We start from the raw sequence: 27,578 nt of genomic DNA, 5'->3' as shown, positions 1-27,578 counted from the left end.
TGGCTTCTTTTACTTTTGTGTAATTTTCTTAGAAAAAAACATCACATCAACACGTTGCAAAAATGCCAGAAGACTGAGACCCACATCTGTTTTTTTTGTTTTTTGTGAGAAATTTTAGACAAATATTCTTGCCAAGGATGTTAAAAGTCACATTATGTAACTCATATTTGTTTCAGCACTAGAGTAGAGAAATGTTGTAATTAAGATGTCCTGTTTGTTTGTATGGAAGAGTAATGCATGTATTAAAAAAGAGAGACTGAAACTAGCACTGCTGAGGGGACTTTACACAAGAGGACGTTTTCCATTGTTTATTAAAATGGGAAAATTCAGAGTATGACTTGCATTTGTGTATATTTTTTCATGTTTTTTTTTTTTTTTTATATTAACATTACACAGTCAGAGTTGTAAATTGATAATAGTCTAATTGACTGTTGACTGTTATTCTAAACCTCTGCAGAGCGAGTCAAATTAAAATCTGCTCAGAACAGCTGGATAACAACTCTTGAGCTGTTAATGAAGCAACTTGTTTATGGAAAAACATCCCCACTGTGTTTGAATGAATTATTTGGCTGTTGATCTTTATAAGCGTATTGAATGAAGTTACAGCACCACACAGATTTGGCGGTTATTGGCCATCTGTGTGCGTGTTCATGCTACACCAGCTGGACTAAACTCATGGTGGGGTCATGTAGTGCTTCCAGCTCCAGTCTGTCACTTAAGTGTGATCTCTTCCTGTATTTCTGATGTGTTTTCCGTACAGCCTGTGTGTGTGTGTGTGAGATCGCTCTACTTTCACTGCCATCACAACAGCTCATTTGCATGTTGCTGGTACAAGACAGTTGGCGTGTGTTTTGTCTCACATTGGCTTGTGAATTTCCTGATGTGTTCGTTCAGTTTGGGAGCTCTTCCGTATTAAACTGTTTGATGTAGTGAATTACTAGGTGAATTCAAGAGGCCTCTCGGGCATTAAAGGAAAGTTTTGGGCAAATACTAATTGAGCTCTATCAACAGCATTCATGACATTTTGGAAGCATCAACCACATTTAATTGCTGTAATGTTTGGATTACAGGACTCACTTCAAACCCAGTCTCTGTACTGTAAACAAACTGGTGCAGCTTTGCTTTTTGATGAAAGAAATATTAGCAACCGTAGGCAAATTAACTGTCAGCAGTTATTAGTAAACTACTACTACTGATAGTTATGTGCATCAAAGATCATATACAAAGTGAAGCTAAATGCTGCTCTTTTGAATTGTCTATTTATAAAGCAAGCAAAAATAGTGTGTATAGTAATTGGGGCTGGGTTAAAAATATCAGTTTCTCAATTTGAGTCGATATTCTCATTTTGAGGAACCAATATTGATTCTTAAACCCCAAGAATGTGAGCACATGTGAACTGATCATCTCTTCCGCTTTACTAGTTACAACACAAAATAAACATGAATGAACATCAGATGGCATGTTGAAAGAAACACTATAATTGACAAAAGACCCGCCTCCTTTAGTTACTTGCTATGTCCGACAAGCCATGCTGCTCTCATGCCACACATGATCTCACAGTGAAAAATACATCGCGGAGCAAAGAGGACAAAGACAACGTATTGACAGACAAGACAGAGCAGATTACTTTTGATATGAAAGTGTCAAATTTCAAATTTTGTCAATTTTAAAGAAATTTAAACAATACAGTTTTGTGGCTCTTTAATGTGTCGTGACGGATCGCTGTAGCTCTTCAGATCAAGCGGCTTATGAACCGATCATCTCATCGTACTAGTAGTTTATATCATCAAATAAACATGAATCAACCACATTTCAACCACAAAAAGATGTCAGTACACATCATTTTTCAAGTTCAAGTCCACCAACGTAAATATACTAACTCCCCTGACTGCTTTGTCGGACAAAATGGCGGATTCGGTGTTATGATTGTTACATCACCTGTCAATCAAACTCCCGGCAAAGGGTCAATTGACAAAAATCTATGTCATGGCTCAGTGTTTCAGCCACGGAAAGACATCAAAACGGCTTGTAAATGGTTACATTTACCTCCAAAAGCTGTTCAATGTTTAAAATATCATTAGTCAGCAAGAAAAATTAGCTTTTGAGAGGAGCATTTTGTTAAATATAGGCTATGCACTATATTGCATATTCATTGTATTTTTTACTTAACCTCTTCTTCACTGTTTAATGTATGAATTAATCCGACTTGTTTTTATGACAGCTGGCATTTAAATGTTTATTTTTTTTTAAAAAAAAAAGGAAAAAAGAGAACTGTACCTGCTAGGCCCCAATTAATCAATATCGAAATCGAATCGCAAACTTATGAATCAAAATTGTTGCCCAGACCGAATATTAATGCATTTACAGTCAAAGTGCAATGTCACGCTGCATTGACTTGAAAAAGTGTTAAAATACTGCTTTGAAAGCATTTCTACAAGGCTTAAGCATTTATACATTTCAGCATTAGACTATTTTTTAAGAATCACTTGCTGGCTTTAGCCGTATAATCTGTTGTCATCATGGCCATGTACTCTGGTACGACCTTTACTGGAAAAAGGATACAAGAAGTGGACTTTCATATCTCTTTGAAAGCAGTTTCATTGGTTTCCATTATTTATCCAGACAGTCTGAGGGACGGGTCAAAATCATTGTCTGTGGAAATGGACAGGTTGTGCTGCTTCATTTGTGATAATTTTTTTTTCAGGATTCTTTGATGAATAGAAAGTTAAAAGAACAGGATTTATTTGAAATGGAAATCTTATGTCTTTGGCACTTTCGAACAATTTAATGCATCCTTGCTGAATAAAGGTATTCATTTCTTTTTAAAAAACCTTACTGACATCAAATGATGATGACCGATATGAATGAATGAATACATTATGACGATAGTGTAATTAGGTCAGCATTGTGTGATGTATGTTCATCTATATGAGTTCTAACTTGATTTTTAGGGAGGCCCTGAATGTTTCCCTGAAGCAGCTTATGAGTGAGCATTTACTGGTAACAGACAGTTTGGCATTCTTTCCTGAGTAGTCACGCTGGCAGATCGTCAGCTCCCTCTTTCTGAGTCTGAGCTCTAGGGTTGATATAGTGGTCATGTGATCTACCCACTGTTTCCCTCGTCACTATGTGAGTCATCAAGAATGCTGTTAGTCAGAAATAAACAAGTGCTTTGTGTGTATACAGATACTTCTAGGATCGGAAAAGAAGTGAAATGTGTGGCAGCCTGAATGTGTCGTGTCAGAGGACCGGCAAGGTATTTCAGCTCAGCCCCAGCCCACCCCATTTTGGTTGCATTTCCTCCATAGTTCAGGGTATTTTTAGCTTGGGCACACAACTTTTGTGTGCGTCCTCATGGCCTTAGGTTGAAGATTCTAGTGTGCTTTGTGTGCCGACTTGGACATGATGTCCCCCATTATGGATCTGAATGGAACAGTGAAGTTAACTCGGAGCTGAACTCCCACATCCTGAGCTCTCCAGAGATCCGCAGCATGAAAGGGGGTGGATGCTGGTCAACCCACAGACCCTCACAGAAGCTACAGGCTCTGCCAGATGCAATAGAAATATTTGCCCTCAAGCACTTACACTTGAAGTTCACGTTCTCTCACACATCCTCAGTTACACAGTCACAGACTGTTGCCCAATTCCAGGGATCTTCACTGCAAATGGGACGAATAGGCTCTCTCAGTGCTTCAGAACGCTAATTGTCCTTGTCTGAGTTTTGACATCTCTACAGTGGAGAATATATGCAGTTTGTTCTACACTTAGTTTGTATGCTTATTTCCTGCAAACTTACAAAATTGTCCCTTTTGGGCAAAATTCACCATTCTGAATATCTGTATTCTGTTTATCTGAAGGAAACTGAAAAAGGTTTGTAGTCAAGTCACCTTTATTTATATAGTGCTTTTTACAATGCAGATTATGTCAAAGCAGCTTTAAATTGATAACTGCTATATATATTTTTGGAAAGAGAGCTCTTAAAGAATAGTGTCAATGCAGGCAGATCAAAGCACTGTTGAATATCAAGTGTCAGGTGTCCCCAACTAAGCAAGCCAAAGGCAAACAAAGCCAAAGGCGACAGCGGCAAGGAACAGAGAAACCAGGCCTAGTCAGGGGTCCAGTTCTCCTCTGTCGAACAGTGCTTTGTTACGATTCAGGTAGCTATCATAAGTCCGATGGGATCGCAACATTCAAAGTTTTTATTCCAGTTCCATCCAGTTGAGGATCGTATTCATCACGCTGGTATGGATGGTTTGTTGAGGAACTGGTTGTCGTGTCAATGAGGCCTTCACAGTGGATGATCTAGTTGACTCGATCTCTGCTGATACTTCAGGGCTGCGTTGTGGTCGTGTCAAGGCGCAGGTCCTCGATCTCGCCTGGATACGGCTCGGATCCGGTTGACTACTGTAAACTTCGGGATAAACAGAGAGACTATTATTAGCGTAAATACCATTCTTCTAATGTAACAAGTACATCTGGTGTTATAGGAAGTGTTCTATTTACACCATTTATTGTATTTCATACTCTAAACAACATTTACGAAAATGGACAGATTAATTTCTATGAATTCAATTCGATGAATTGTTCTAAATGACAATGCGGTGGTAGTGGTTAATTTTTTATTTTTTTTTTATTTTCTCGTCATCACGGTCTTCATTCAAGTCCCTGTTTGACAGGAGTTAGTTTGTTTATGCAGGTATATGTTGTGTGAGAGCGAGAGGGAGAGAAATTGCTTATTCTTGGCTTTTTGTGAGATGCTGCGTTTCATTGTTCAGTTGTTTTTATTTAGCAGATGTTTTTATCCCAGAAATCATTCATATTTTTTCATTAGATTCCTGGGAATTTAACCCTTATCTTGTTTCTCTACTAGTTGAGCTTGAGTATTTCTCTGCTACGACACTGAGAAATTAAAGGGATAGTTCTCCCAAAATGAAAATGATCCCATGATTTTCTCATCCTCAAGCCATCCTAGTTGTATATGACTTTCTTCTTTTAGAGGAATAAAATCAGAGTTACATTATAAAATATCCTGGCTCTTCCAAACTTTATAATGGCAGTGAATAGAGGATGAGATTCATCCATCCATCATAAAAGTAATCCGCAATAAAGGCCTTCTGAAGCGAAGCAATGACTAGCTTCCGATTTTCGATTTACGGTGAACGAGTGAACTCTGATCTGACGCATGTATAGATGAACGTGGAAGCTCAGAGGAAAGAGCAAAACAAAACACTGTTTATGAATTAGAAGTCTAAAGTAAGAGAAATGTCGGATTTCAATATAAGAGAAGAGGAGCTTGAGTTTGTTGTATATCCCTCCTTGTTTGAATTGCAATAGGAGTTTAAGCTTGCCCTACTCCTACATCCTGTGTCAGAGGTTACTCTTTTGGCGAAAGTCGACGTGTGTATGGCCGTCTGCCGGAAGCTAGTTATTTTAGTTTTTAAAGTTTTAAATATGGATATTTTTCTTACAAAACCAGATCTCTTTGCTTCAGAAGGCCTTTATTAACCCCCCGGAGCCATGTGGAGTATGTTTATGATGGATGGTTGCGTTTTTTTGGGGCATCAAAATATCATCCTCGAGTTTATTCACTGCCATTATAAAGATTGGAAGATTCAGGGCATTATTTAATATAACTCGATTTACTCAACCTCAAGCCATCCTAGGAGTATACAATGGTAATTTTCATTTTTGGGTGAACTATACTTTTAAGTGCATTTTATTTGTACTCAAATTAATAGTCAATGGGTGTGCTTCATGAAACAAAAGCACAATGAATTTGAAATATTTTTTTAAGCCATTTCTATGTCAACTTTTGAATGGAGTTTGGTGCAGCAGTTTACATGAATCATGAAACCTGAGCAAAACAAACCTGTAATTTGGTTTTAACCATAAACCCAACTTACAGGTTTGTTTTGCTCAGGTTTCATGATTGAGACCCAATGAGTGGCATAATATTATGAAGAGAAGTGAAAAGTGAGAGAACACTTGGCAACTGCTGTGCTGTAAAATCATTACAACACCATTGTTTTTATTACACCCAAAGCTTGTATACATTTAATGACAGAACACAAGTTCGCTGCCTTTTTATTGTCTGACCTGCAGCGGTTAATACCCCTAATTTGACTGTGACTGTAATTTGAATTTAACTGTGTTTACACTGCAAGTCTTAATGCGCACATCCAGTTTTTTTTTACTTTATTTGTCCCGCCTGTTTACATTCACTTTAAATACAGCTGGTATCTGTGTTTATATTAATCCCCACCCAAAATGATTCTGTTGGTGATTGCTACTATATAACATGGTTGACCCTCGGGTTTAAAATTATTGTATAATTCACATCGGGTGGCCATGATTATTTGCCAGTATAGAAAAGTTAAAAGCACAAAAACTGACTGAATGGATATAGATCGGAAAATAATGTTGATTTTCATTTATTTTAGTAGCATAGTAAGATTTCATTTATTTAATTGAATTCGAAGGAATTAACGAGAGCGAGAGATTGAGTGTGAACTACCTGTGTGCATCTGTATGTAATATTGAAGCTTGTTAGTTTATTTACAAAAACAGTGAAGTTCATCTCATTGCTGAGAAATAGCCTTTAATGTAGCTTTCAGTAGCAAAGCTGTTTTATTTTTTAAAACAAATCATGGGGCAGAGTTTAAATCAGTTTCTGTGCTCCTGAATGTTTCTGTGTGTGTGCCATTTCTTATAAAATTTCCACCTCAGTAAAAAAAAAGCTGTCGTTTTAGTGCAAGCGCATACAGGCACATCTGCTTCATAATGATTTGTGTGGGCAAATGTGTCGCCCTCTCCATGTGGTGGCTTGGAATTTCAAGGGGAATCGAATATGTGTTTAGACACAGGTCAGATGTCCAGATATCAGATTTTATATGTATTGAATTTATCTGGTGCAGACTTTTGTTTACATGTGTGCAACAAATTTCGATCTGTGTCGGGTGGGAGTATAAAATCAGATTTTTTTTATTATTATTATTATTATTATTATTTTTATTATTTTTATTAATTTTTATTTTTGCCAGTGCAAATGCAGCCTTTGAGACTGGATCCCTTTTGCTTCATCCTGCTGTAGCAAATTCAAATTATTTTTTGCTAGGGTTCAGTCACGTTGAATGATTCAGGAATGGTAGTCACTGTGGACTCATCCTGACTGAATACATTTGGTGTATCATGTTTTATGAAGACTTGACAGGAGACAGAACGACTGTGCTGTGCCAATGAGTAACCGTCAGTCCGCACACTTCATCAGATGTCATAACGCGTTCCTCCGATCCCGTTTTCTCGTTTCTTTAAGCACAGAGACATCCAGTTTTGCTCTGAATGTCCCCAGTCTGATTATTTACGACTGTCTGAACCAGAAGCATTATTCAGTTGACTCATCCGAGTAATTCTTTCAGTAGTAGTGCTGCAGTAGTGATGTTTATAGGTTTCTCTTGAAAGCCGTGAGCTTGTAGAGAGATAAAATAAAAGGCTCTAGAGAGCAGTATGAGGTGGCATGAGGTTTCATTAGCAGGAAGTGTAGTTGTGGGGATTGCCAGATTACCGAGGCAGTGGTGGGAGTGATTACTAGAGAGGCGAAGACATTTAGGGCCCTCCTTTGGTATCAATTACCAGGCTGACCTTTAACATGCTTCAATCGAAAAACAACTGGCTGAATAACAAGAATTGATTGTGAAGATGCAGGATGGTCCGCGGGAGCAAATATAGTTCATTTGCTGAGCTCTACATAATCTGTGGGTTTTCATTTGGTCATGGAGTAACCTGGGCACGTCCTGTTGATGAGATCACTCTTTGCTCTTCCTCTCTCTTTCCCTTGCTCAAGACCATTTGATCATCTTACCTAAGTAAAACTAGTCATTACTCTGCTCATAGTACACTGTGGGGCTTATTTTACTTTTTAGTAAAGAAAGTCATCATCTAATGCAAATTTGCAAGCTGTATGTCTTTCAATTCTAAAACAAGATGTAATTTTCTTTGCAGCATTTTTGTTTTGAAAATATGTAGTATTATTCAAAGTAGTAGACTTTGCTTTTTCATGGAATTTAAAGGATTAGTTCACTCCAGACTTAAAAATTTCCTGATAATTTACTCACCTCCATGTCATCCAAGATGCTCATGTCTTTCTTTCTTCAGTTGAAAAGAAATGAAGGTTTTTGATGAAAACATTCCAGGATTTTTCTCCATTTAGTGGACTTAAACGGCTACCAACGGGTTGAAGGTCAAAATTACAGTTTCAGTGCAGCTTCAAAGGGTTCTACATGATCCCAGATGAGGAATAAGGGTCTTATCTAGAGAATTGATTGGCCATTTTCTAAAAAAAATAAATAAATAAAAATGTATATACTTGCACTAACTCTGCGACGTGCCACGCATTATGTAATCACGTTGGAAAAGTCACATGTGACGTAGGTGGAAGCACTAATCCAGTGTTTACAAAGCAAACGTGCAAAGAAAAAAATCAAACTCCCTTTACAAAAAAAAGGTAAAAATCATAACAAAAAAAACAATATTGGACAAATTTGAAGTTTGAGGAGAAAATGAGATGAAGTTTTTCTGGTACTTCTGCTTATGTCATTGTGTAGAGCCTTTTGAAGCTCCATTGAAACTGCAATTTGGACCTTCAACCTGTTGTACCCCACTGTGGAGAAAAATCCTGGAATGTTTTCCTCAAAAATCTTAATTTCTTTTCAACTGAAGAAAGAAAGACAAACATCTTGGATGACATGGGGGTGAGTAAATAATTAACTAATCCTTTAAGTAACCAGTTACAAATAGAATTATTAATTTCACTAAGAAATATAATTAGAAAAATATTTTGAACGGATAAGCACAGTTTGTTTTTAGGTCTCAGCAGAATTACGTATTCAGGTTTTACAACATTAAAGCATGAAATGAACATTCACTGTCTATTTTCCAAATGCATGTTATTGATCTTTTTGTGAATGACTCAATACATTTATTTTTGTTTTTCTAATAATTCTTGTACAGCTCACATTCAGATATTGAAATGTGAAAGAAGCAAGTCCTCACGCTGTGCTTGCTTGCTTTCTTTTTCAATAATCCATTTCACTAGGATACATGTCATAGTACGGAAGAATAAATCCCCATGACTTTTTAATTGTGACTTTAATAAACTGGATGTTGGTATTTAAATGTAAAAAAATGGCTATATCAGTACAAAGTGAAACTCAAAACATTGACATGTGCATGAATTAGGCTGTCTTCATTTATGGCCATTGGAGAGCTTGACAATGAAATTTGTATGTGACTTATTCATGCTCTTATTGGTTATATACTGCTAAAAGCATTAATGTAAGGCTGAAATTAATCATTACATTGTACAGATTATAGACTAGCCTACAAGATTCACTGGTCGATAAAAAGGTGGCATGTTTCTGTTATTCCTGCAGATTACAGTAAATTTTTGAATGCACCTACTTGGACAGAGTACAGCGTACTGACAGGAGTCGGTCCTGCTTTAAAAACCCAGTACGAGTCCTTTGGAAGTTAATGATTCAGACCACATCAGGGGATAATTAGAGAATCCATAGGCAATTACTTAAGCAAACATGAACAATTTGAATAATGCTGTTTTTGGGGGGGGGGGCAGAGAGGATGTGTGCAGATAGTTAAGTATAATTGGGATGATGGTGATGATTACAGTGATGGATCTGCTGTAGATGGCATAGATGTAAATTAAAGAGCTAATTACTGTGATTTGCTTCCTTCAGAGAGCCCAGCGAGGAGTGCAATGGAATTAGCGGTGCTCTCCCTGTGGAGCCCGCGCCTGGCTCGAGACTGAACGAGTGGTGTCCTGCTCCACCCCCTCCCGTCCCTCTGCCCGCGCTCCACCCCGCCATTATGGGAGACGGCCTGGACGCAGTGCAGATGTCGGGGAGCAGCAGCAGTCAGGGGCAGCCCTCGTCCCAGGCCCCTTCCCTCTTCAACCCCGCCCCCCCAGAAATCGTCAACCCTACCCGGCCCAAGCGCCAGACCAACCAGCTGCAGTACCTGCTGAAGGTGGTGGTGAAGTCTCTTTGGAAGCATCAGTTCGCTTGGCCTTTCCACTCTCCTGTTGATGCCGTTAAGCTAAATCTGCCTGTGAGTGATCTACGTCCATTTACTGTTCTGTCAGACAGCATAGTTGCACTGTTTATTGCAATTCTTTTGCCACTGAAATCAGACCCTCCAGGATTTTCGCAATACTACGATCACTGAAATTATCGCAAAATCAAGCAAACTCAGCAATATTTGGAGGAGCTTGCATTTTTTCTTAATTGCTGGAGATTTTGGGCTTAGACACATCCCGTGACGTCATCGCAACAAGCATTTAGTCAACTCGCAGCTCGGACCAATAATGGACAACGCGACAGGAGTTCAGAGCAGCGGTCCAATCTCGATCACATGAGACCATTATTATACAGTGCTAGATCGCACAACCCTGTTTAACCACAGAAATCAGATAAAACAGTGCCGTCGTGGAAACTGTTTGATCTGATATCTGTGGTTTAACAGAGAATTCTGTTACAAATTTTATGCTTCTCACAAGATTTCACAGCGATGCTATTAATTCTGCTGTGAATTCAAGCATTTTCTTCTGTGTAATCTGGAAACCATGAGAAACATTGTGCAATAAACACAAAGTGTAGACTAAGTGTAACATGGCATACAACCCTAAGTGCTTCACAAACTTTTCCAAGCACTTTAAAGCTTTAAATATTGCCCAATTTGAATGTTATTTTTAATGTCATGTCCAAAACATTATTTGTTCATCCTTCATAGTTTGTCCCAATTTGTAAAACTAAAAGTTTCACGATGTAGGAAAGCAAGCACTTATTTAGAAATGAAAAAAGACACTAAATTACCACTGTAGTAGATGCTGCACAGGAGCACTTATTAGCCATTTCCATACCCTAGTATATATTTTTAATATTTATTTATTTTATTATTATTTTTTTTAAAGTTCTATTTATGGGCTTTTTGTGCCTTTTTATTTGGAGAAGATTGTAGAGAGCAGACAGGAAAGCATTGGGCAGAGAGAGAGGGGCAGGATCGGAAAAGGACCTCGAGACTGGAATCAAACTTGGGTTGCCGTGAACGCATTCTTGCCATATGTCAGTGCACTAACCACTAGGCTATCGGCGCCGACATATTTTTAATATTTATTAAATATAATAATAATAAAATAAAAGTTAATAATATCTGCATCTCACCTCAAGCTCAGTGCCTTTATGTCAGCCCTCACAGCGCTGACAAATCAGGGGCTGGTGCCACATTAGAACTTAATGGCACCGGTGCTACTGCCCTCAAATGTTAGTCTGGAGCCCTGCAATGGTTCTCGAGGTCAGAAAAGTAATAACAATGTTAAAAGAATATTGTCTGTGGTATATTTTCACTGCAAAACAACAAGAAATGCCACAAATATTGCTGCAAATTGAGAAAAGCTGCCGCAAAAATCAGAAAAATGTTTGCATTAGTCCATTTGAAATCAAATTTTTAAATGATGTGTAAATGTACTTGCGGTCGAAAATGTTCTCCATTGAAGGTCTCAAAGCTGCTTGCTGTTATTAAAACATAAGGTCATTATGATGATGAAAGTTATGGATTGTGATGTGTCATGCTGACTTTTTGTAACCTCCTCTCCCTAGGACTATTACAAGATAATCAAAAATCCTATGGACATGGGAACAATCAAGAAACGCCTAGAGAACAGTTACTACGTCAATGCCCAAGAATGTATTCAAGACTTCAACACCATGTTTACTAACTGCTACATTTACAATAAGGTACTTCACATTTCTGCTGCCATCAATCACAATGGATTGAAGTGATGTGATTGGGCATGTGGTTAATGGTATGTGTCGCCCCCTGCAGCCTGGGGATGACATAGTCTTAATGGCAGAAGCGCTGGAGAAGGTGTTCCTCACCAAGATTTCAGAGATGCCCCCGCAGGAGATCGAGATGTCGACCTCATCCGGCAAGGGTCGTGGCCGGGGCAGGAGGGATCCAGGTATAAATCTCATATTCGCTCTTACTCTTACCACTCACACTGCTGCTCTTTTACATGTCCTACTCGACTGCTATATCCAGCTGTATTGGCCAGAAGATCATATGGGCTTCACTGTCTTAAACTATGTTCAGACTGTCAGTCCAAATCCGTTTTTCGTGCATATCCAATTGAATTCTGATCAGATTTAGCAAATGTGAACGGCAAAAATAATTTCTACAAACCCATTTCCAGCTACATTCATATGTGCTTTGAAATCAAAGTGCAAACTGCTCTGATAAGATTTAGCATTTTTGTGACTTCATCAAGCCACGTAAAACATAAACGTCATAAGTTATAGGAAACATGCTGAAAGTCACTGCAGAAACAAGATTGTGTTGTTGCAAAGTGTCGGATGAGCAGAATGACAATATAACGGAGCCATGTTTTGAAACTGGCAGAGACGACAGCGTGGTTTAAACCCAAGCATACCAACCTTCTACTTTTCTGCTGCTGCCTCATAAGACGCAGTTGTCCAGCGTAGCGGCTACACGTTGTGTTTTAAATAAGACAACATCTGTATTGCAAACACTTCCATGCTACGGTTTCTGTGATGGTTGTTGTTTTGGCACATGCCTACCAGCGCAATGTCATTGCCATAGAAACCAATGCAGATATTCCGGGAAAAAGAAAGAGCGGCATGGACACACAAATCGTATCTGAACAGTTGAGATACATAGTGTGGACGTAAATAATTTTAGATCACATTCCAATTGGACTTTCACTTTCAGAATGTTTTTTCCCCCAGCTGATCAAAAATAAAAACATTGACAGACAATCAGAAACCATTCTGCTTTAAGAGTGCGAGTATTTAAAGGGGCAGATGACAAAACTGCAGCGTGCACTTAGAATAAAGAATGTTGCTGTCTGCTGGTGTGGACACTAATATAGTTACCATTTTTTTGTGTGAATGGGCCTTAATTCTTTTGTATTCTCTCTCTCTCTCTCTGTATTATTAGACATGAACATGAAGATTGGGCCTGGCCTTGAGTCTTCACCCACAATCCCTCAAACACGTGGCCTTTCCAGTCTTGCCCCTGGGCCACAAACAAGAGGACCACCACAGGGTCCGCCTACTTTACCTCCCCAATCTGCCATGCAAGCCTTGCCCCCTAGAGTGCCCCCTTCACTCCCTTCGCTCCCTTCACTTCCTCCCCTCGCGCCTCAATTAGGGCCACCTTTTTCTTTGGGCCCCACTGACTGCAACCCACCGGCCCCCATCATGACGGCTGTGCCTCCCCCCACCCAAACTGCCCTGCCACCCGTGCACATGCAGCAGAGCACTGCTTCTATTCTACAAAGCCCCATCCAAATACCTCCCAAAGTAAGTCGGCTCATAACATTCAACCAATCTTTGTTTTTGAAGTTGCGTCTTTCTCTCCTCACTCGCTTGTTAAATTTTTCATCATCAGCAGAGAAAAAGTCAGAAAAGGAAAGCAGACACCACAACACCTACGGCAAATGACCAGCTGAGCGAGTCCTCGCCCGCCGAGTCAAAGTCAGGGAAGACTCTGCCACGCCGCAGTGATAGTACACGACCAAGCAAGCTACCCAAAAAGGAGGCACCAGACTCTCAGCACCATGGGACAGTTGCCCCTGGGACCCACAGCCCTAAGCAACAAGAGCAGTTACGCTACTGCTTAGGCATCGTAAAGGACATGTACGCTAAGAAGCATGCAGCATACGCTTGGCCCTTCTACAAGCCAGTGGATGTGGCTGCTTTAGGGCTGCACGATTACCATGACATCATCAAACATCCCATGGACCTCAGCACTATTAAGGTGAAAATACAGTTGCTGGATCTCAATCGAAGGATGAGCCTTGTTTGCTCTCCATGCTTACTCGTTCAGTGTTCTCTTTGGTTGTGCAGGACAAGTTGGAAACCAGACAGTACAGAGATGCTCAGGAGTTCGCAGCAGATGTGCGGTTAATGTTCTCCAACTGCTACAAGTACAACCCTCCTGACCATGAAGTGGTGGCTATGGCACGCAAACTGCAGGTATGTGGACACCTGCAAAAGATTGTGTTCTTTAGGACTTGCATGACAGGTTTTTATATATATGTCAGACGTCTAGTCGGCTAGACAATGTTTGCTTTATGTAAGTGACTCGCAATAGACCATGCCGCATCAACAAACAATCATCAGTAAACCTCAACAAAAGTCTTTTTCACTTATATAAACTTTATTTATATAACCTGTTTAATGCTGCTCAAAGGTAGCATAATGTAAATAATCTACATATATAATTATAAAACTAATAAACAAGAACACATTAAAGGGCTACAATATTAAGACAAATATCAGTGTCAGTTATTGCTCTTGATATTTTAATAATCAATTTAATAGAATTTAATACTTTTTTTTTGTTTGTTTGTTTGAAAGGCGCGTCATATACTGGCTACACATAAAAGAACAATCTAAGAACCTTTTTATAAATTATTTTTTTTACACATTAGAAAATCAAGACTTCACATTGGTTATTTTAGCAGCATGACAAACAAAATGATTATTCAAACTCAAAATAAACTATATTACAGAAAGCGAGTCAGTGTTCACCATCACTGAAGCAGTCCAGTCTACCGCGGGTAATGCTTAACGCTGTAAAAAATGCATAAAAACAAATGCAACGTGAGCAGATCTTAATGTAATGATGCAATCAACACTTTTCACTCACTATCACATTTCACTTTAATCGGAACAGTCATAATACATTTTGTTTAATCGTGTAGATGTAAGGCAATTTGGAGGGCATTTTTTGTTTATTTTAGTGGCATTTTTGCCACAAGCCCCTCTTAATTTCCAACTTAAGTCTGGAAGTGTTTGAGAAATGTTCCACCTTCTTAATTCAGGTGTTCAGTATAGAAACCATATGTTGTTAGTATGTAACCTCAAGAGAACATTTCTGAATTATGAAAAGAGTCTTATACTAGATCCTCAAAAGGTTCTCTGTTGTTGTAGGATGTGTTTGAGATGCGTTTTGCTAAAATGCCTGACGAGCCAGAGGAAATGCTGGCACCCGCTCCTGCGCCAGTGCTCCACCCGGCTCCTGTAAAGACACAGCCGCCCATGGGCCCAGCCTCGTCCTCAGACAGCTCCAGTGATTCCTCATCTGAATCCGACTCCTCCACGGATGACTCTGAAGAGGAGAGAGCCCAGAGGCTAGCAGAGCTTCAGGAGCAGGTGAGTGAGGAAGAGCTGGCCAAGAGATCGGTCACTATAGATGCTGTAAGTGTAAAAAAAATATATATATACGCTTTACGAAGATGTGATTACTGTCTACTGAGAGACTATAATCTCCCTATTTTGTTTCTTCTCCTTTGTTGCTCAGCTGAAAGCGGTTCATGAGCAGCTGGCTGCCTTGTCCCAGCCTCCGGCCAGCAAACCAAAGAAGAAAGAGAAGGAAAAGAAGGAGAAGAAGAAAGACAAGCACAAAAGGAAAGCAGCAGTCATGCCTGCACTGGAGGAGATCCTGGAGCCGCCTCCTGCCCTCAAGGTTCAAGGAAAGCCTAAGAACAAGGATCCTCTTCCTAAGAAGCCCAAGAAGCTGAGGTGGGCTATGACATTTGATTATGCAAACCCATTCTAGACAAAGGATCCAAAATTACATGGTTTAATTGCTTTTATCAATTTGATGAGCTTTAGAATTTTGCTGTCTACCCTTTAACTGTGTAGTGTCATGGAAAATGAGATGTCCATGTCGTCTTATGCTCTATAGCAAGAAGGAGGGAGGTGGTAAGGGCAATCGCTCCATGGCTCCTCCAGGCGCCGCCCCACCAACCCTGCAGCCTGTGCCTGGCCTGGACTCTGAGGAGGATCTGGGTCTGACTGGAGGAGCCGCTATGCCAAGCATGGCTGCTGGAGAGAAGTGTAAGCCCATGTCCTATGAAGAAAAGAGACAACTGAGTCTAGACATTAACAAGCTCCCTGGAGACAAGCTGGGTCGTGTGGTCCACATCATCCAGTCCCGTGAGCCCTCGCTTAAGAACTCCAACCCGGACGAGATTGAGATCGACTTTGAGACGTTGAAGCCTTCTACGCTGCGGGAGTTGGAGAGATACGTGTCATCTTGTCTTCGCAAGAAGAAGAAGCCTGCCGGTGAGTGATCAAGAGCATCACTTTACAAAACTTCTTGAACACTGAGGCCTTTTTTACACTTATTAACTTCGGTCTCTCATGGTCCAACTACAAGTACTCAGTTGGATCAGATTATTTGCTGTACCTACCTAGAAAAAAAAACTTTGTTTCGACAAATTATTACATTTTGCATTAGTAGATGGTCCTAGAATAGGGATTTTCAATCCTGCTCTTGAGTTGAGCTCCAACAGATGTGCTATGTAGGGATGTAGGGATGATCAATGATCACTGGGAACTATTCGATTATTATTCAAAAATCGCACACCTCCCCTGCATGCCCGCACGTGTATAGGCTATACACACATAGAGAGAGGGAGATGGACCATTCACGCTTTCAATCTGTATGATGATAAATTGTTTAACTCAAGCCTTATACTGACTGTAACATGCTGAAATATATGAATATAATAAGCATAACAAAATGAGGGGGGAGGGCGTTTGAAAGCGAAAGTAAAATGCCGGTGCCGCGGTGGCCAAGTGACGATAGCGGTGTTGCGGCTGAACACCGGCAACACCAACTATCAAGCCATAATGATATTAGGTTGCCTAAACAAGTTATAACATATTGTGAACAGCCTGAATGACGACACTTATGTGAACTTTAATTTGAACTTCTCTGTTGTATGCCACGCATATGTCTACAGCATGCGTGTGGGACAGTGTGTTCTTCTGTTGTCTGAGAGTTGATTAACAGCTTTTAGGTGCGTTATTGGCAGCACGCGCCACCCTCTGGCTACATGAACATGTCAACACTGCTTCAGCACCGAGTACCACTTGAAAACATGAGGAATTTTTTTGATATACTATAATTAAATCAACTAATCAAATATTTGAAAATCGTGACACATCCCTACTTGGAAGTTTCTAGTGATATTGATGAGCTGCTTCAGGTGTGTTTTTAATTAGGGCTGGAGGTAAATTCTGCTGGAAGATGGCCCTCCAGGAGCAGGATTAGACACCCCTGTCCCAGAATGTAGTCTGGGACACATTAGCACTGACCTTTCAAATGTGTCATATTAGTTCCTGACCACCACAGAAGATAATTTGAAGCAGTTGCAACACACAAGCTTGATCTGAATGAAATTTCAGTTGGATTGGAAGGGCTGGTGTAGACCCGAAATAATCTGAACATTGGATAGAAATTAAGCATGTAAATGCTCGAATCTGAATCAGATTCACAAATAGCCTGTGCAGTGCCATAATGCGGATGTTTGCAGATGTTTTACGTCTTACGAACGTGATTGTTTATTTACATCTCATCTGTTTGTATGAACCCTGATTTACATATTCGTTTACATGTGCATTATATGCATGCACAGTTCAGAAGCCGAGGAAGCTACTGTGATAATTGTTTTTGTCTTGACAGCATAAGAAAGCTTACATATTTGTCAATAGAGCTTTTTAAACAAATATTTAGTCTCCTCCACTGACCAGCTTATAAGATATGTGATGTAAATGTACATATGCATGTTCGTAAGATGTAAAACACGTGCACCTGTGCAGTGCCATAATGCGGATGTTTGCATAAGTTATTTTTGAAACCGATTCGGATTCAGGCGTTTACACGGTTAATTTCTTCCCACTGTTCAGATTATTTCAGGTCTACACCAGCCCTTCCAATTGGATCTGAATCTGAAATCTAATATGAAAATTAGTGCACGTAAACATAGTGTGTTTCACACTCTTAACAACACATTTGATTTGTATTTAATGCTGTCCATGTTGCATCAGCTGAGATGGACATTAATACTTTTAAGAGTCTACACATTCATATGGGTTGTTGTTCATTGTTTAACATCCTTCAGTTCCAGAGAAGTCTATGGAGGCAATGACTGCTGTGAAGACAAAAGGCTCATCATCCGAGTCGGGCAGCAGCAGTGAGTCCAGTTCCTCAGAAAGTGAAGACTCTGAGACAGGTGAGTCCTGCAGCTTGATAAAGTCCGACCAGCTGAATTTCTAATGCATTTGCTATGTTAACTGATCCAAGAAGCTGCATTTAATAACGAATCTCCTCTTCACCAACGCAGGCATGGCTTCTAAGCCGAAGAAGAGAGGAAGGGGTGAAGGAAAGAAGGCTCATCACCAGGCGGTGGCTCCAGGCATGCCTCAGCCGCAGGTTCCGCATCAACCCCAGAACCCTGCGCTGCAGTCCAGCGCTCAGCTGAAACCGCAGCAGCATCCCTCTCCCGCCACTTACATGCCTCCTCCCGTCACGGCTCTGGAGCCCTCGCAGCTCCTGGAAAACCCCTTTGACCCTCTGGCCCACTTTGGCCAGCCCCTCATGCACCTTCCCCACCACGCAAATGACTCATCCTCCCCTGCGCCGCCTCACCTCAACGCTCACCCTCCAGGAGGCCCAGTGTCGCCTGAGACGCACCCGTTCCTGAACCAGCACCCCATACTCCCATCCCCAGGTGAGTGGAAACTTCCTGTTTATTACACCAAGGTACTGTCCTAACCTGGTTTGATGTAGTGTGTTTTTCCAAATATACTGGGTCAAAGTTGCGTTGTTTTGAGAAAAGAAAGCGGATAAGTAACATTGGTGAGTCGCATTTTAAATCATGTAAAATACCGTTAAATAAAACAAAACTTTTACAAACATTATAAACACTATAAACATGCATTTTAGTTCCCCTTCACAAAAAAAATCATTTAAATTAAGGGGAAGAAAAATAAGTATAAAACGAACATGTTATAGTGCCATCTATTATAAACAGCAAGCCTAAACAAATTTTAAAACGAAACTGAAACTACTGGCATGTGGTAAATGTGTTTTATACAAATAAACTCATGTTCCGCTCTCAGCACAAATCCAAATGTGTGTGCTTTGTGCATATTTTGCATGCTTGACGTTAATTGTTTAACATGCAGGCTGCATGTTAAACACTTTTGAATACCTTTTGAAAACACTTTTGAAGCCGCAGCATATCTCAGGGGCCCGTTGCATCAAATGCAACAAAAATGTAGATTGATCCAATTTGTGGCAAAAAGGCTGTGTGGCAGCATTGGTTTTCAGCGTGAATGCCTTGAAAAACACACAAAACAAATGGGAAAGAGCTTTGTGATTGACTGTACAAATAGATTTAAAAATAGAGGTATATTTTTACAGACTCCCAAAAGCTCAAGAAAAAAGAAAAACTAATGGATTGCTGCAATTCAAATAAACAAGACATTTAATAACTACAAATGTGGATTTTACAATTTTGGGGTAAAATCATACCCTATATATTGTATTGTTATATATTGTATTAACAACTCATCAATTAAATATTTATCTTATATTCTGCATAATTGGGTGTTTTAAAATAAACACTGACAAAAACTACAAGTTTTAGGGTGACGAGAAATATATATAAACATTTACGTAAGTGATCTCCCAAATTTAGACCTATCTATATTGTTTATATTAAAGCATTCACAGGCAAATTTACTTTATGTATTTCCTCTGTGTCAAAATCAGGCACATATAATGTCAGGAAACATGATTCCTGGCTGCATGTCAATATCCATGGATGACTGGATCTTTAGTAAGTTGTAACAGGAATACTTTCAAGTCCAACATTTAGTTTAATCGTTTCTTTGACTCATGTTTTACTCGCATTTTCGCAGCTCCCCTTTTTAATCCAGTTATGCAGCAGGCTCTTTTGCCACTCAGTCCAGCTCAGAGGGTGTGTTCCTACCGTTTCGACGGGGGAGACATGTCAATGCATACCCTCTATACCCCTTGACTAAATGCTAGTTGGTCAGACAGGTTTTAGTCTTAACATAGCGACTGTTCATGCAACTGGCCCCAGATGATAAAAAAGCAACCTGTATTCTAGAAAATACAGTAAAAAAAAAAAACTCCATCTTCTCTATGGCAATCGGTTTAAGCAATTGTACTACTGGTTAGACTACTATAGCCAAACTGCCATGTCACATTGTCAAACTCTAAACATCTCCTTGGTTCCAAATGGTGCTCTGCGGACTGCATGTAAAATGTTAGATATGTTCTGATTGGTTATACTCTTCACTTTTGGCAGCATTTTGCTTTTGTTTAAAAATTATTTGTAAATATTGTTAAAAACCTTGCAGGTGATCTATATTGACGCCTCCCTCACTCATGTTTTTGTGGTCTTCCTCTTTCTATATGTCATTGGTTTACAGCCCTGCACAACGCAATGCCCCAGCAGCCTTCAAGGCCCAGTAATAGGGCAGCCCCACTACCTCCAAAACCTCCGCAGCAAAGCACGCCCCAGCAACAGCAGCAACCCCAGCAGACCCTGCCGCAGCAGCTCCAACCCCAGCAACCCCCTCCGCCCCAGCACCACCTCCCTCCTCACCTCCTGCATCCTCCACAGCAAATCCGCCAGCGGCCGCTCTCCCCTCCCACACTCACTCCCCAGGGCCTGCTCTCCTCCCAGCCCCCACAGATGCTGCTAGAGGACGACGAGGAGCCCGTTCCCTCCATGCCCCTGCCCATGTACCTGCAGCACCTGCAGACAGCCCGTCTGCAGCAGCCGCCGCCGACGTCACTAATGCAGTCTCTGCAGAGCAGGCCTCAGCAGCCGGGCCAAACGTCTCTGCTGCAGTCAGTGCAGGTTCAGTCTCAACTGGGCCCGCAGACCTCCCTGCCCCCACCGCAGCTCCCCGTTCAGACTCAAGCCCAGCCGCCAGCATCGCATCAGCCCTCCCCGCAGCTCTCACAGCATCAGGCCAGGCACATGCAGCACTCGCAGCAGCTGAGTTTCTCTCAGGGCCCGGTGCAGACCACGCAAACGCAGCCTAGTCAACACAAAGTCTCCATGCCCTCCACAAAAGCACAGCAGATCATTCAGCAACAGGCACCGCAGCATCACTCTCCACGTCAACATAAGTCTGACCCCTATAACTCAGGTAACACAACAGCCTTACAAAAAATAGCTATTTATAAAAAAAATCGCTAAAACACAATCTCAATCTTTATTTATTTCTGTAGTGAAACAAATAATTTAACTGATGTTTATCAGTTTGTGATGGGCTTTTTAAAGTTGAATTTGCTGATAATTTAATAAATAAATAAAAAGCTGCACAGTATAAACATTATTTAACATAAAAAAAAAAGCTTCCCCAACACTTATGCACATTCACAGCACAAGTTCAAACAGGTCTTTTTTTGTATTATACAGGTTTGCAAGTACTTCTGTTTTAATTGTGTCTATATTTTGACAGCACACATGCGAGATAACCCCTCTCCGCTCATGATGCATTCCCCTCAAATCTCTCAGTATGCTTTAGTCCACCAGTCCCCTCCTCAGGCCAAAAAGGTCAGTACCATTTCCATTTTCCTGCTTTTTACACAGATTCTTCCCAGTGTCCATGTGGATTTATATGACGTGATGCATAGCTTGTGGTTGTCTAGATGTGTGTTTGGTGTGGTGTAACTGAAGCTTTGGTTTGCTACAGGAACCACAGCGAGGTCCTTCAGCTTTGGGTGGCATTAAAGAAGAGAAACTGCCCCCGTCACCTGTGATGCGCGGTGAGCCCTTCAGTCCAGCCATGAGACAAGAGTCTCATAAACACCCTGAGAGCAAACCCACAATGCAAGGTCACAGCCAACAGAGTGAGTGAAACCATTGAGTTTCAAAGCATGCAATTGTATGAATTCATTTTAAGCACACTTTGTGCTGTTATGCGGATATTCAAAATTGCATCACTCTTGCTTGAGTTATATCACTTTTATTTTATAAACAATAAATGAATATCGAGTAACTTGCCTTTCAGACCACATTTTATCAGTGTAGGGTTTTTTTACATTAGTAAAGTTGTTTAGAAATATTGCAGGCCGAAAGCTGGTCTAGAACAGAGTATGTAAATGAGTTCCCTGCTCTACAGCCCATGCAAAATCACACATATTTGCTTCCACTACACACCGCTCACATACTCTGGCCACAAACAAATTGAAACAAACAGTGAATGGTCCCAGTGTGGTTATACTAAATATTGACAATCTTGGTTCTGCTCTGCCAAACAAATAAAGAGGACTGGAACTAACTGTTTATCAACTGGTTTTAGGAGCAGATATGAAACCACTTGAAAGTTCCCGTCCTGTCATTCGCTCCTCTGAGCAGAGCGGTCCACCTCCTTCCATGCAGGACAAAGAGAAATTCAAACAGGAGCCCAAGACACCTGTGGCACCTAAAAAGGTACAGGTGGGTGGAAGGGACAACTTTGTTTTATTTTTCAATTAATACAACTGTTACATTTCTAGAATGTTATGCTGTTTTCACGCCTTGTAACGTGTCGTTTTGTGCCCAGGATGTGAAATTAAAGAACATGGGTTCCTGGGCGAGCTTGGCGCAGAAATCCACCTCCACTCCCTCGTCTGCTCTGAAGTCCTCCAGCGACAGCTTTGAACAGTTTCGACGTGCGGCCCGAGAGAAGGAAGAACGAGAGAAAGCCCTGAAAGCCCAAGCCGAGCAAGCTGAGAAAGACCGTCTGCGCAGAGAACAAGAGAAGCTTCGGTAAGAGAGCTGACCATCTTATTGTAACCTGTCGATTTGAATCAAATGTCAATTTTAGCATTTTCAAGACATTTTCTTTGTCTTGCTCTCTAAAGGGGACGAGATGAGGAGGACTCCATTGAGACATCTCGAAGGCCCCAAGAGGAGCCCCGCAGGAGGCCGGAGCAACAGCAGGTTCAGCCGCCGCCGCCGCAGCACCAAACTCAGCCCCAAGCCCAGAACCCGGCCCAGGCGCCCTCGGCCACGCAACCTTCCCAAGCCCCGCCCCACTCCCCCGCCGCCTCTCAGAGTGCACTTGACCAGCAGAGGGAGCTTTTACGTCGCCGGGAACAGGAGAGGAGGAGGAGAGAGGCGGTAAGTTACAACTGCAGCCACCTCACTTGTAACCTTTCAAAAGTTTAGGGTCTGTAAGATGTTTTAAAAGAAGTCTCTTATAGTCTCTCACCAAGGCTGAAAACTAATATTGTGGCACATTATTGTAATTTTAAATAACTTTTTTATTTGAATATATTTTGAAATGTCATTTATTCCTGTAATGGCTCCAGACTAACCTTTTTTACTAGGAGCACTGTAGCCCCTTACTGAATTTTAGGAGCAATAGCAGAAAATTTAGGTGCACACCTTAAATCGATCTGCAACGAAACACATTTAGAGCTTTGAAGTGCTGGTAAAAAGTTGCACGAAGCACTTAAAAAGCCCTTGAATTCCACTCTCAAACCCTGAAATTAATCAAATAAACACATTTGACTCTTTCTGCCACAATACCATGGTTACAGTTAGCATTACTACAATAAATCCATGGTGAATGTTGGTGATTTGTGGACTGAAAAGCATTCTATAACTTGTTCTTTCATGGCACAATGTTTGGCATTGCTGTTTGATCAGATACGGTTTATGTTATAAACGGCTTTCGCACTGGATCTCCCAGCACTGTGCAGTAACGGTGTCTCGAGATTGGCCCGCGAGTAAACCTGTTCTGAACTCGCATTGTCTATTATTAGTCCTAGTAAAGGTTGTGACGATGAGGAAATGTTCCCATTGGGTAATCGACATGTGACCACACTGGTAATATCGGTATCCAGGGTAGGGGTTCCCTCTTTTGCACCTTGCTTTTAAATTGCCAATTCGAAAGCGAAAGTAAAATGTGCACGCCAACAGGACATTCACAACAGCGCAGAGCAGAGCGAGCGTTTCCAATTAATGAACTGAAAACGCTCCGCGCCAGTGGACACGCACCATTATGAATGCCCATGCGGGTATGTGCATTTTACTTTCAAATTAGCACCAATTTGGGGGCGGTAAGTTGAATGGTGGGTTCGTTATTAAAAAAAAAAAAAGTTTAAATCCAAAGTATTGCCAAATTGGCACTTTACAGTAGCTCTTTTCCATTAAAATACAGATATAATCTTGAGATTTCATTGCCGACCCAAAAGGTTGAGAGTACTGTGAATTTGTAACGCGTGCTAATGTTTAATTTTGGTTTTCTCCACCTCTACAGATGGAAGCTACTATTGACATGAATTTCCAAAGCGATTTGATGGCTATCTTTGAGGAGAACTTGTTCTGAAGTGCGAGAGGAAGAGATAAACTGCGAAACAAAAGCTCATGGATTCCTTTACACGGACAGAATGAACTCAAACAAGCAGTAAGGGAAAAAGACCCCATCTGACCACAAGAAACACTGAAGAGGCTGAACTAGCGATGGATAAGCTGAGGCCCTGAGAGAGAGGGAGGCTGTAGCTCTCCTTTTGCCTTTGCAGAAAGAGGGACCCTCACACTGGGACGGCACCGCCTCTACGGCATTCTTCCTGGATTTGCCATTGTGACCATGGCGGGGAAAGAGAGGACTTGTGTGTGACTCTTAATTAAGAATATGGGAGCAATGGACAATGTGATCGCCGGAGGAATATCTGAACGACGACAATAAAATGTACTGATTCTCTAGTTACGGCATCCATCGACTGCCAGATGTCTGTGGGGGAATAGAAAAAGTCTTTGTTTCCCGTTTGATTTGATTTCCCTCCCATCGTTTCGTTTTCGCTATATCCCCCCCCCCCTTTTTTTGCGAAAACACGCAGGCAAATGGCAGGATGGGATCGGGGGCACTTAGATGATCTTCCTCAGGAGAGGAAGTACAGCTCGCCTTACACCTCTGACTCGTAAACATGACAACACAAACAATATTCACCAGGGGCTGTGACAAATGACTAAACATGGTGTGTTACACACTGTTATCATGTGCAGATTTTTCATTATGTAGGATCTACTGTAAAAAGGTATTTTCTTAATTACTGTTTTGGTTGATTGGTTGGTTGTATTTTTGTTTCTCTTCTTTTTTTTCTTTTTTTTTTCTTTTTTGTTGTTGTTGTTTTTCTTTTTTAAAATATTTTTAACTCTCTTACCAACACCTTACCCTCTGATGTCTATGCCAAACACCCATATCCTTTTATGCTGATAGCCGAGACCCGAAACGCTTCACTTAACATGTCTTTCTAAATATATAAATATATTTTCTTGTTCTCCCCACTCGTCATTAAAAGTTTAGGTAGCCTTGTAGAAGATAAACCCTAATATATGCATTATTCTGACAAGTGTTAATCGAGGACAGAATCATGGAAGATATACTTTCATTGCTCATGGTTTTCATGTTCGCCACGGGCCGGAGCGGTGACCCATGTGAGTATCGTTTAGTTTGAATATAATTTAAAGAATACGATAACTATTTTAAGTGTATTATACATACGGAAGGAAAACATGCAACTCTGTGCAACTGGTAGACGTTCATGCTGTCGCGTCGGAGAGCGTCACGTGAACACCAGGCCACAACGCGACGGAGCTCTCAGCTGGTTACTGCATGACTCCTCTTTTCTTTTCACAGATCATTTTATTACAACTGCACAGAGAGAACTCTGTATGCTGTGCTAGATATAATTGCAAAAATTTTGAAAGAAAAAAGCTACAAAAAAAATTTCAAACCGTTCTGATTTATCATTGTTCTTGTTCGATTATAGTGGATATGTGTTCTAATTCTGTTATTTGACTCAGCAAGGGGGGCGGGGGGCACAATTCGAGACCTTGGCAGGTCCTCTGAGTTTTCTCTTATAGTGTTTTCTCCAGTGCCTGTATTGTATTGCGATTCTAGTTGGCATATATTACGTTCTGGGAGGGCGAGGGAGGGGGCACGGTTGGACGGGGGGAGGGGAAAATTGGGGATTTAGGTGCGAAAGCTTGTGTTTAAAAGACAAAAAAGGAACGTAAACATTTTATATTTTACCCATTTACAATATTCAGGTTTAAATCTAGTTTTAGCTGGACTTCTTAAGTATACACCGAACAACTAGTTTTTCATTTTCTCGAAACTGCTAAGAGGACATGTCCGATCATCATCTTCATCGTGTGCGTGCGTGCGCGTGTGTGTGTGTGTGTGTGTGTCTGGATGTTTGGATGTGTACGTCATGTGGCTGGGGAGGGGGCTCTTACCCGGAGGTTTAAATCGCAAGAACACTTCATTTAAACGATATTGCTTTGCAAACTTGTTTTTTTTCCTTCTCCTTATGAAGTCCACTTATATAAATATCTATTTTTTCTTTGGTTAATTTGGTCTGTATAAGTTAAAAGAAGAGCAACACTTCATTCCTTCAAGCCTTTACATGTATTTTCTTTTCCATGGTAACAGTTGGACATTATGTGCCATAGATTCGGATTCTCCGGAGAATGTGCTGACCTGCAGCTCAGCAGAGAGTTTGCTTTATTCAGGTATTTTGTTATTTTCTTTTTTTTTTTTTTTTTTTTCTTTTGGGTTTGTTCAACATTTTCCTCGATTACTGTTTGGTATGTGCGTGGGCTATCGAGGTCAATGGTTCAATCTGTTATGATCATGAAATAAACTCATCTCTTTTATAGAAAATTAAAATGAAACAAAAATGAGCCTGTCTCTTTTTTTTTTTTATAATTCATCACAGTTCAGCTCTACACATTACATCTGTAATGTTTTCCTTTGTGTTGCTATCAATTCTTACTCTTCACTTTGAGCGGCTGATTCAATGAAAATGGTGCAAAGAAACTTGTGACTTCACACGCAACATTTGTTGTATTGTTCAACATCTTATTAAAGCTCAAAAACATTTGGGTCATATTTCACCCCAAAATTAAGATAAATTTTGTGTGGAGAAAACAAAGGCTTCAGATTCAATGTATTTTCACTCTTTTGATTTGGTGAAAAATGACCAATGGCAGTTGCTGTGAGATTTACCATTAACACGAAAATGACAATTCTGTAATTTACTCACCTGTCCCTAGTTAAAATAAAATATATACACTGATCAGGCATAACATTATGACCACCTTCCTAATATTGTGTTGGTCCCTCTTTTGCTGCCAAAACAGCCCTGACCCATCAAGGCATGGCCTCTACTAGACCCCTGAAGGTGTGCTGTGGTATCTGCACCAAGATGTTAGCAGCAGATCCTTTAAGTCCTGTAAGTTGAGGTGGGGCCTCCATGGATCGGACATGTTTCTTCAGCACATCCCACAGATGCTTGATTGGATGGAGATCTGGGGAATTAAAATTAAAAGCCAAATCAACTATATATATAAATTATATAATTATATTTAAAAATATATATAATTATATTTAAAAATATATATATATATAATATTAGTGCTCAGCGTAAATGAGTACACCCCCTTTGAAAAGTAACATTTTAAACAATATCTCAATGAACACAAAAACATTTTCCAAAATGTTGACAAGACTAAGTTTAATATAACATCTGTTTAACTTATAACATGAAAGTAAGGTTAATAAAATAACTTAGAGAACAAAATTTTCAGTTTTACTTAAATTAGGGTGATGCAAAAATGAGTACACCCCACTGGAAGTCTCTGGAGCAAATTA

The 27,578-nt window shown here is 40.5% G+C and overlaps 1 protein-coding gene across 10 annotated transcripts in view; it reads left to right on the top strand.

The window, feature by feature from the left end:
• Positions 1 to 25,859, top strand: part of brd4 (bromodomain containing 4) — a 60,177-nt gene extending 34,318 nt beyond the window's left edge. For 4 of the 10 annotated variants that reach the window (XM_067382599.1, XM_067382597.1, XM_067382589.1 and 1 more), the window contains 18 exons: positions 9,750 to 10,119; positions 11,667 to 11,804; positions 11,893 to 12,028; positions 13,024 to 13,388; positions 13,477 to 13,845; positions 13,935 to 14,063; positions 15,024 to 15,290; positions 15,394 to 15,614; positions 15,781 to 16,160; positions 18,005 to 18,115; positions 18,227 to 18,613; positions 20,346 to 21,074; positions 21,390 to 21,484; positions 21,624 to 21,780; positions 22,233 to 22,369; positions 22,476 to 22,681; positions 22,777 to 23,035; positions 24,180 to 25,858. In XM_067382599.1, the coding sequence (XP_067238700.1) occupies positions 9,880 to 10,119; positions 11,667 to 11,804; positions 11,893 to 12,028; positions 13,024 to 13,388; positions 13,477 to 13,845; positions 13,935 to 14,063; positions 15,024 to 15,290; positions 15,394 to 15,614; positions 15,781 to 16,160; positions 18,005 to 18,115; positions 18,227 to 18,613; positions 20,346 to 21,074; positions 21,390 to 21,484; positions 21,624 to 21,780; positions 22,233 to 22,369; positions 22,476 to 22,681; positions 22,777 to 23,035; positions 24,180 to 24,248 (4,395 nt within the window). In that variant the 5' untranslated portion in view covers positions 9,750 to 9,879 and the 3' untranslated portion in view covers positions 24,249 to 25,858. Of the gene's footprint in view, positions 1 to 8,600; positions 8,748 to 9,749; positions 10,120 to 11,666; positions 11,805 to 11,892; positions 12,029 to 13,023; positions 13,389 to 13,476; positions 13,846 to 13,934; positions 14,064 to 15,023; positions 15,291 to 15,393; positions 15,615 to 15,780; positions 16,161 to 18,004; positions 18,116 to 18,226; positions 18,614 to 20,345; positions 21,075 to 21,389; positions 21,485 to 21,623; positions 21,781 to 22,232; positions 22,370 to 22,475; positions 22,682 to 22,776; positions 23,036 to 24,179 lie in introns of all 10 variants that reach the window. The other 6 variants (XM_067382593.1, XM_067382590.1, XM_067382595.1 and 3 more) reach the window with 6 other exon arrangements.
• Positions 25,860 to 27,578: the final 1,719 nt, after the last annotated feature.

The sequence above is a fragment of the Chanodichthys erythropterus genome, chromosome 3, assembly GCF_024489055.1.
Source record: "Chanodichthys erythropterus isolate Z2021 chromosome 3, ASM2448905v1, whole genome shotgun sequence".
NCBI lineage: Eukaryota > Metazoa > Chordata > Actinopteri > Cypriniformes > Xenocyprididae > Chanodichthys > Chanodichthys erythropterus.
This window is presented reverse-complemented; position numbering and strand designations above follow the sequence as displayed.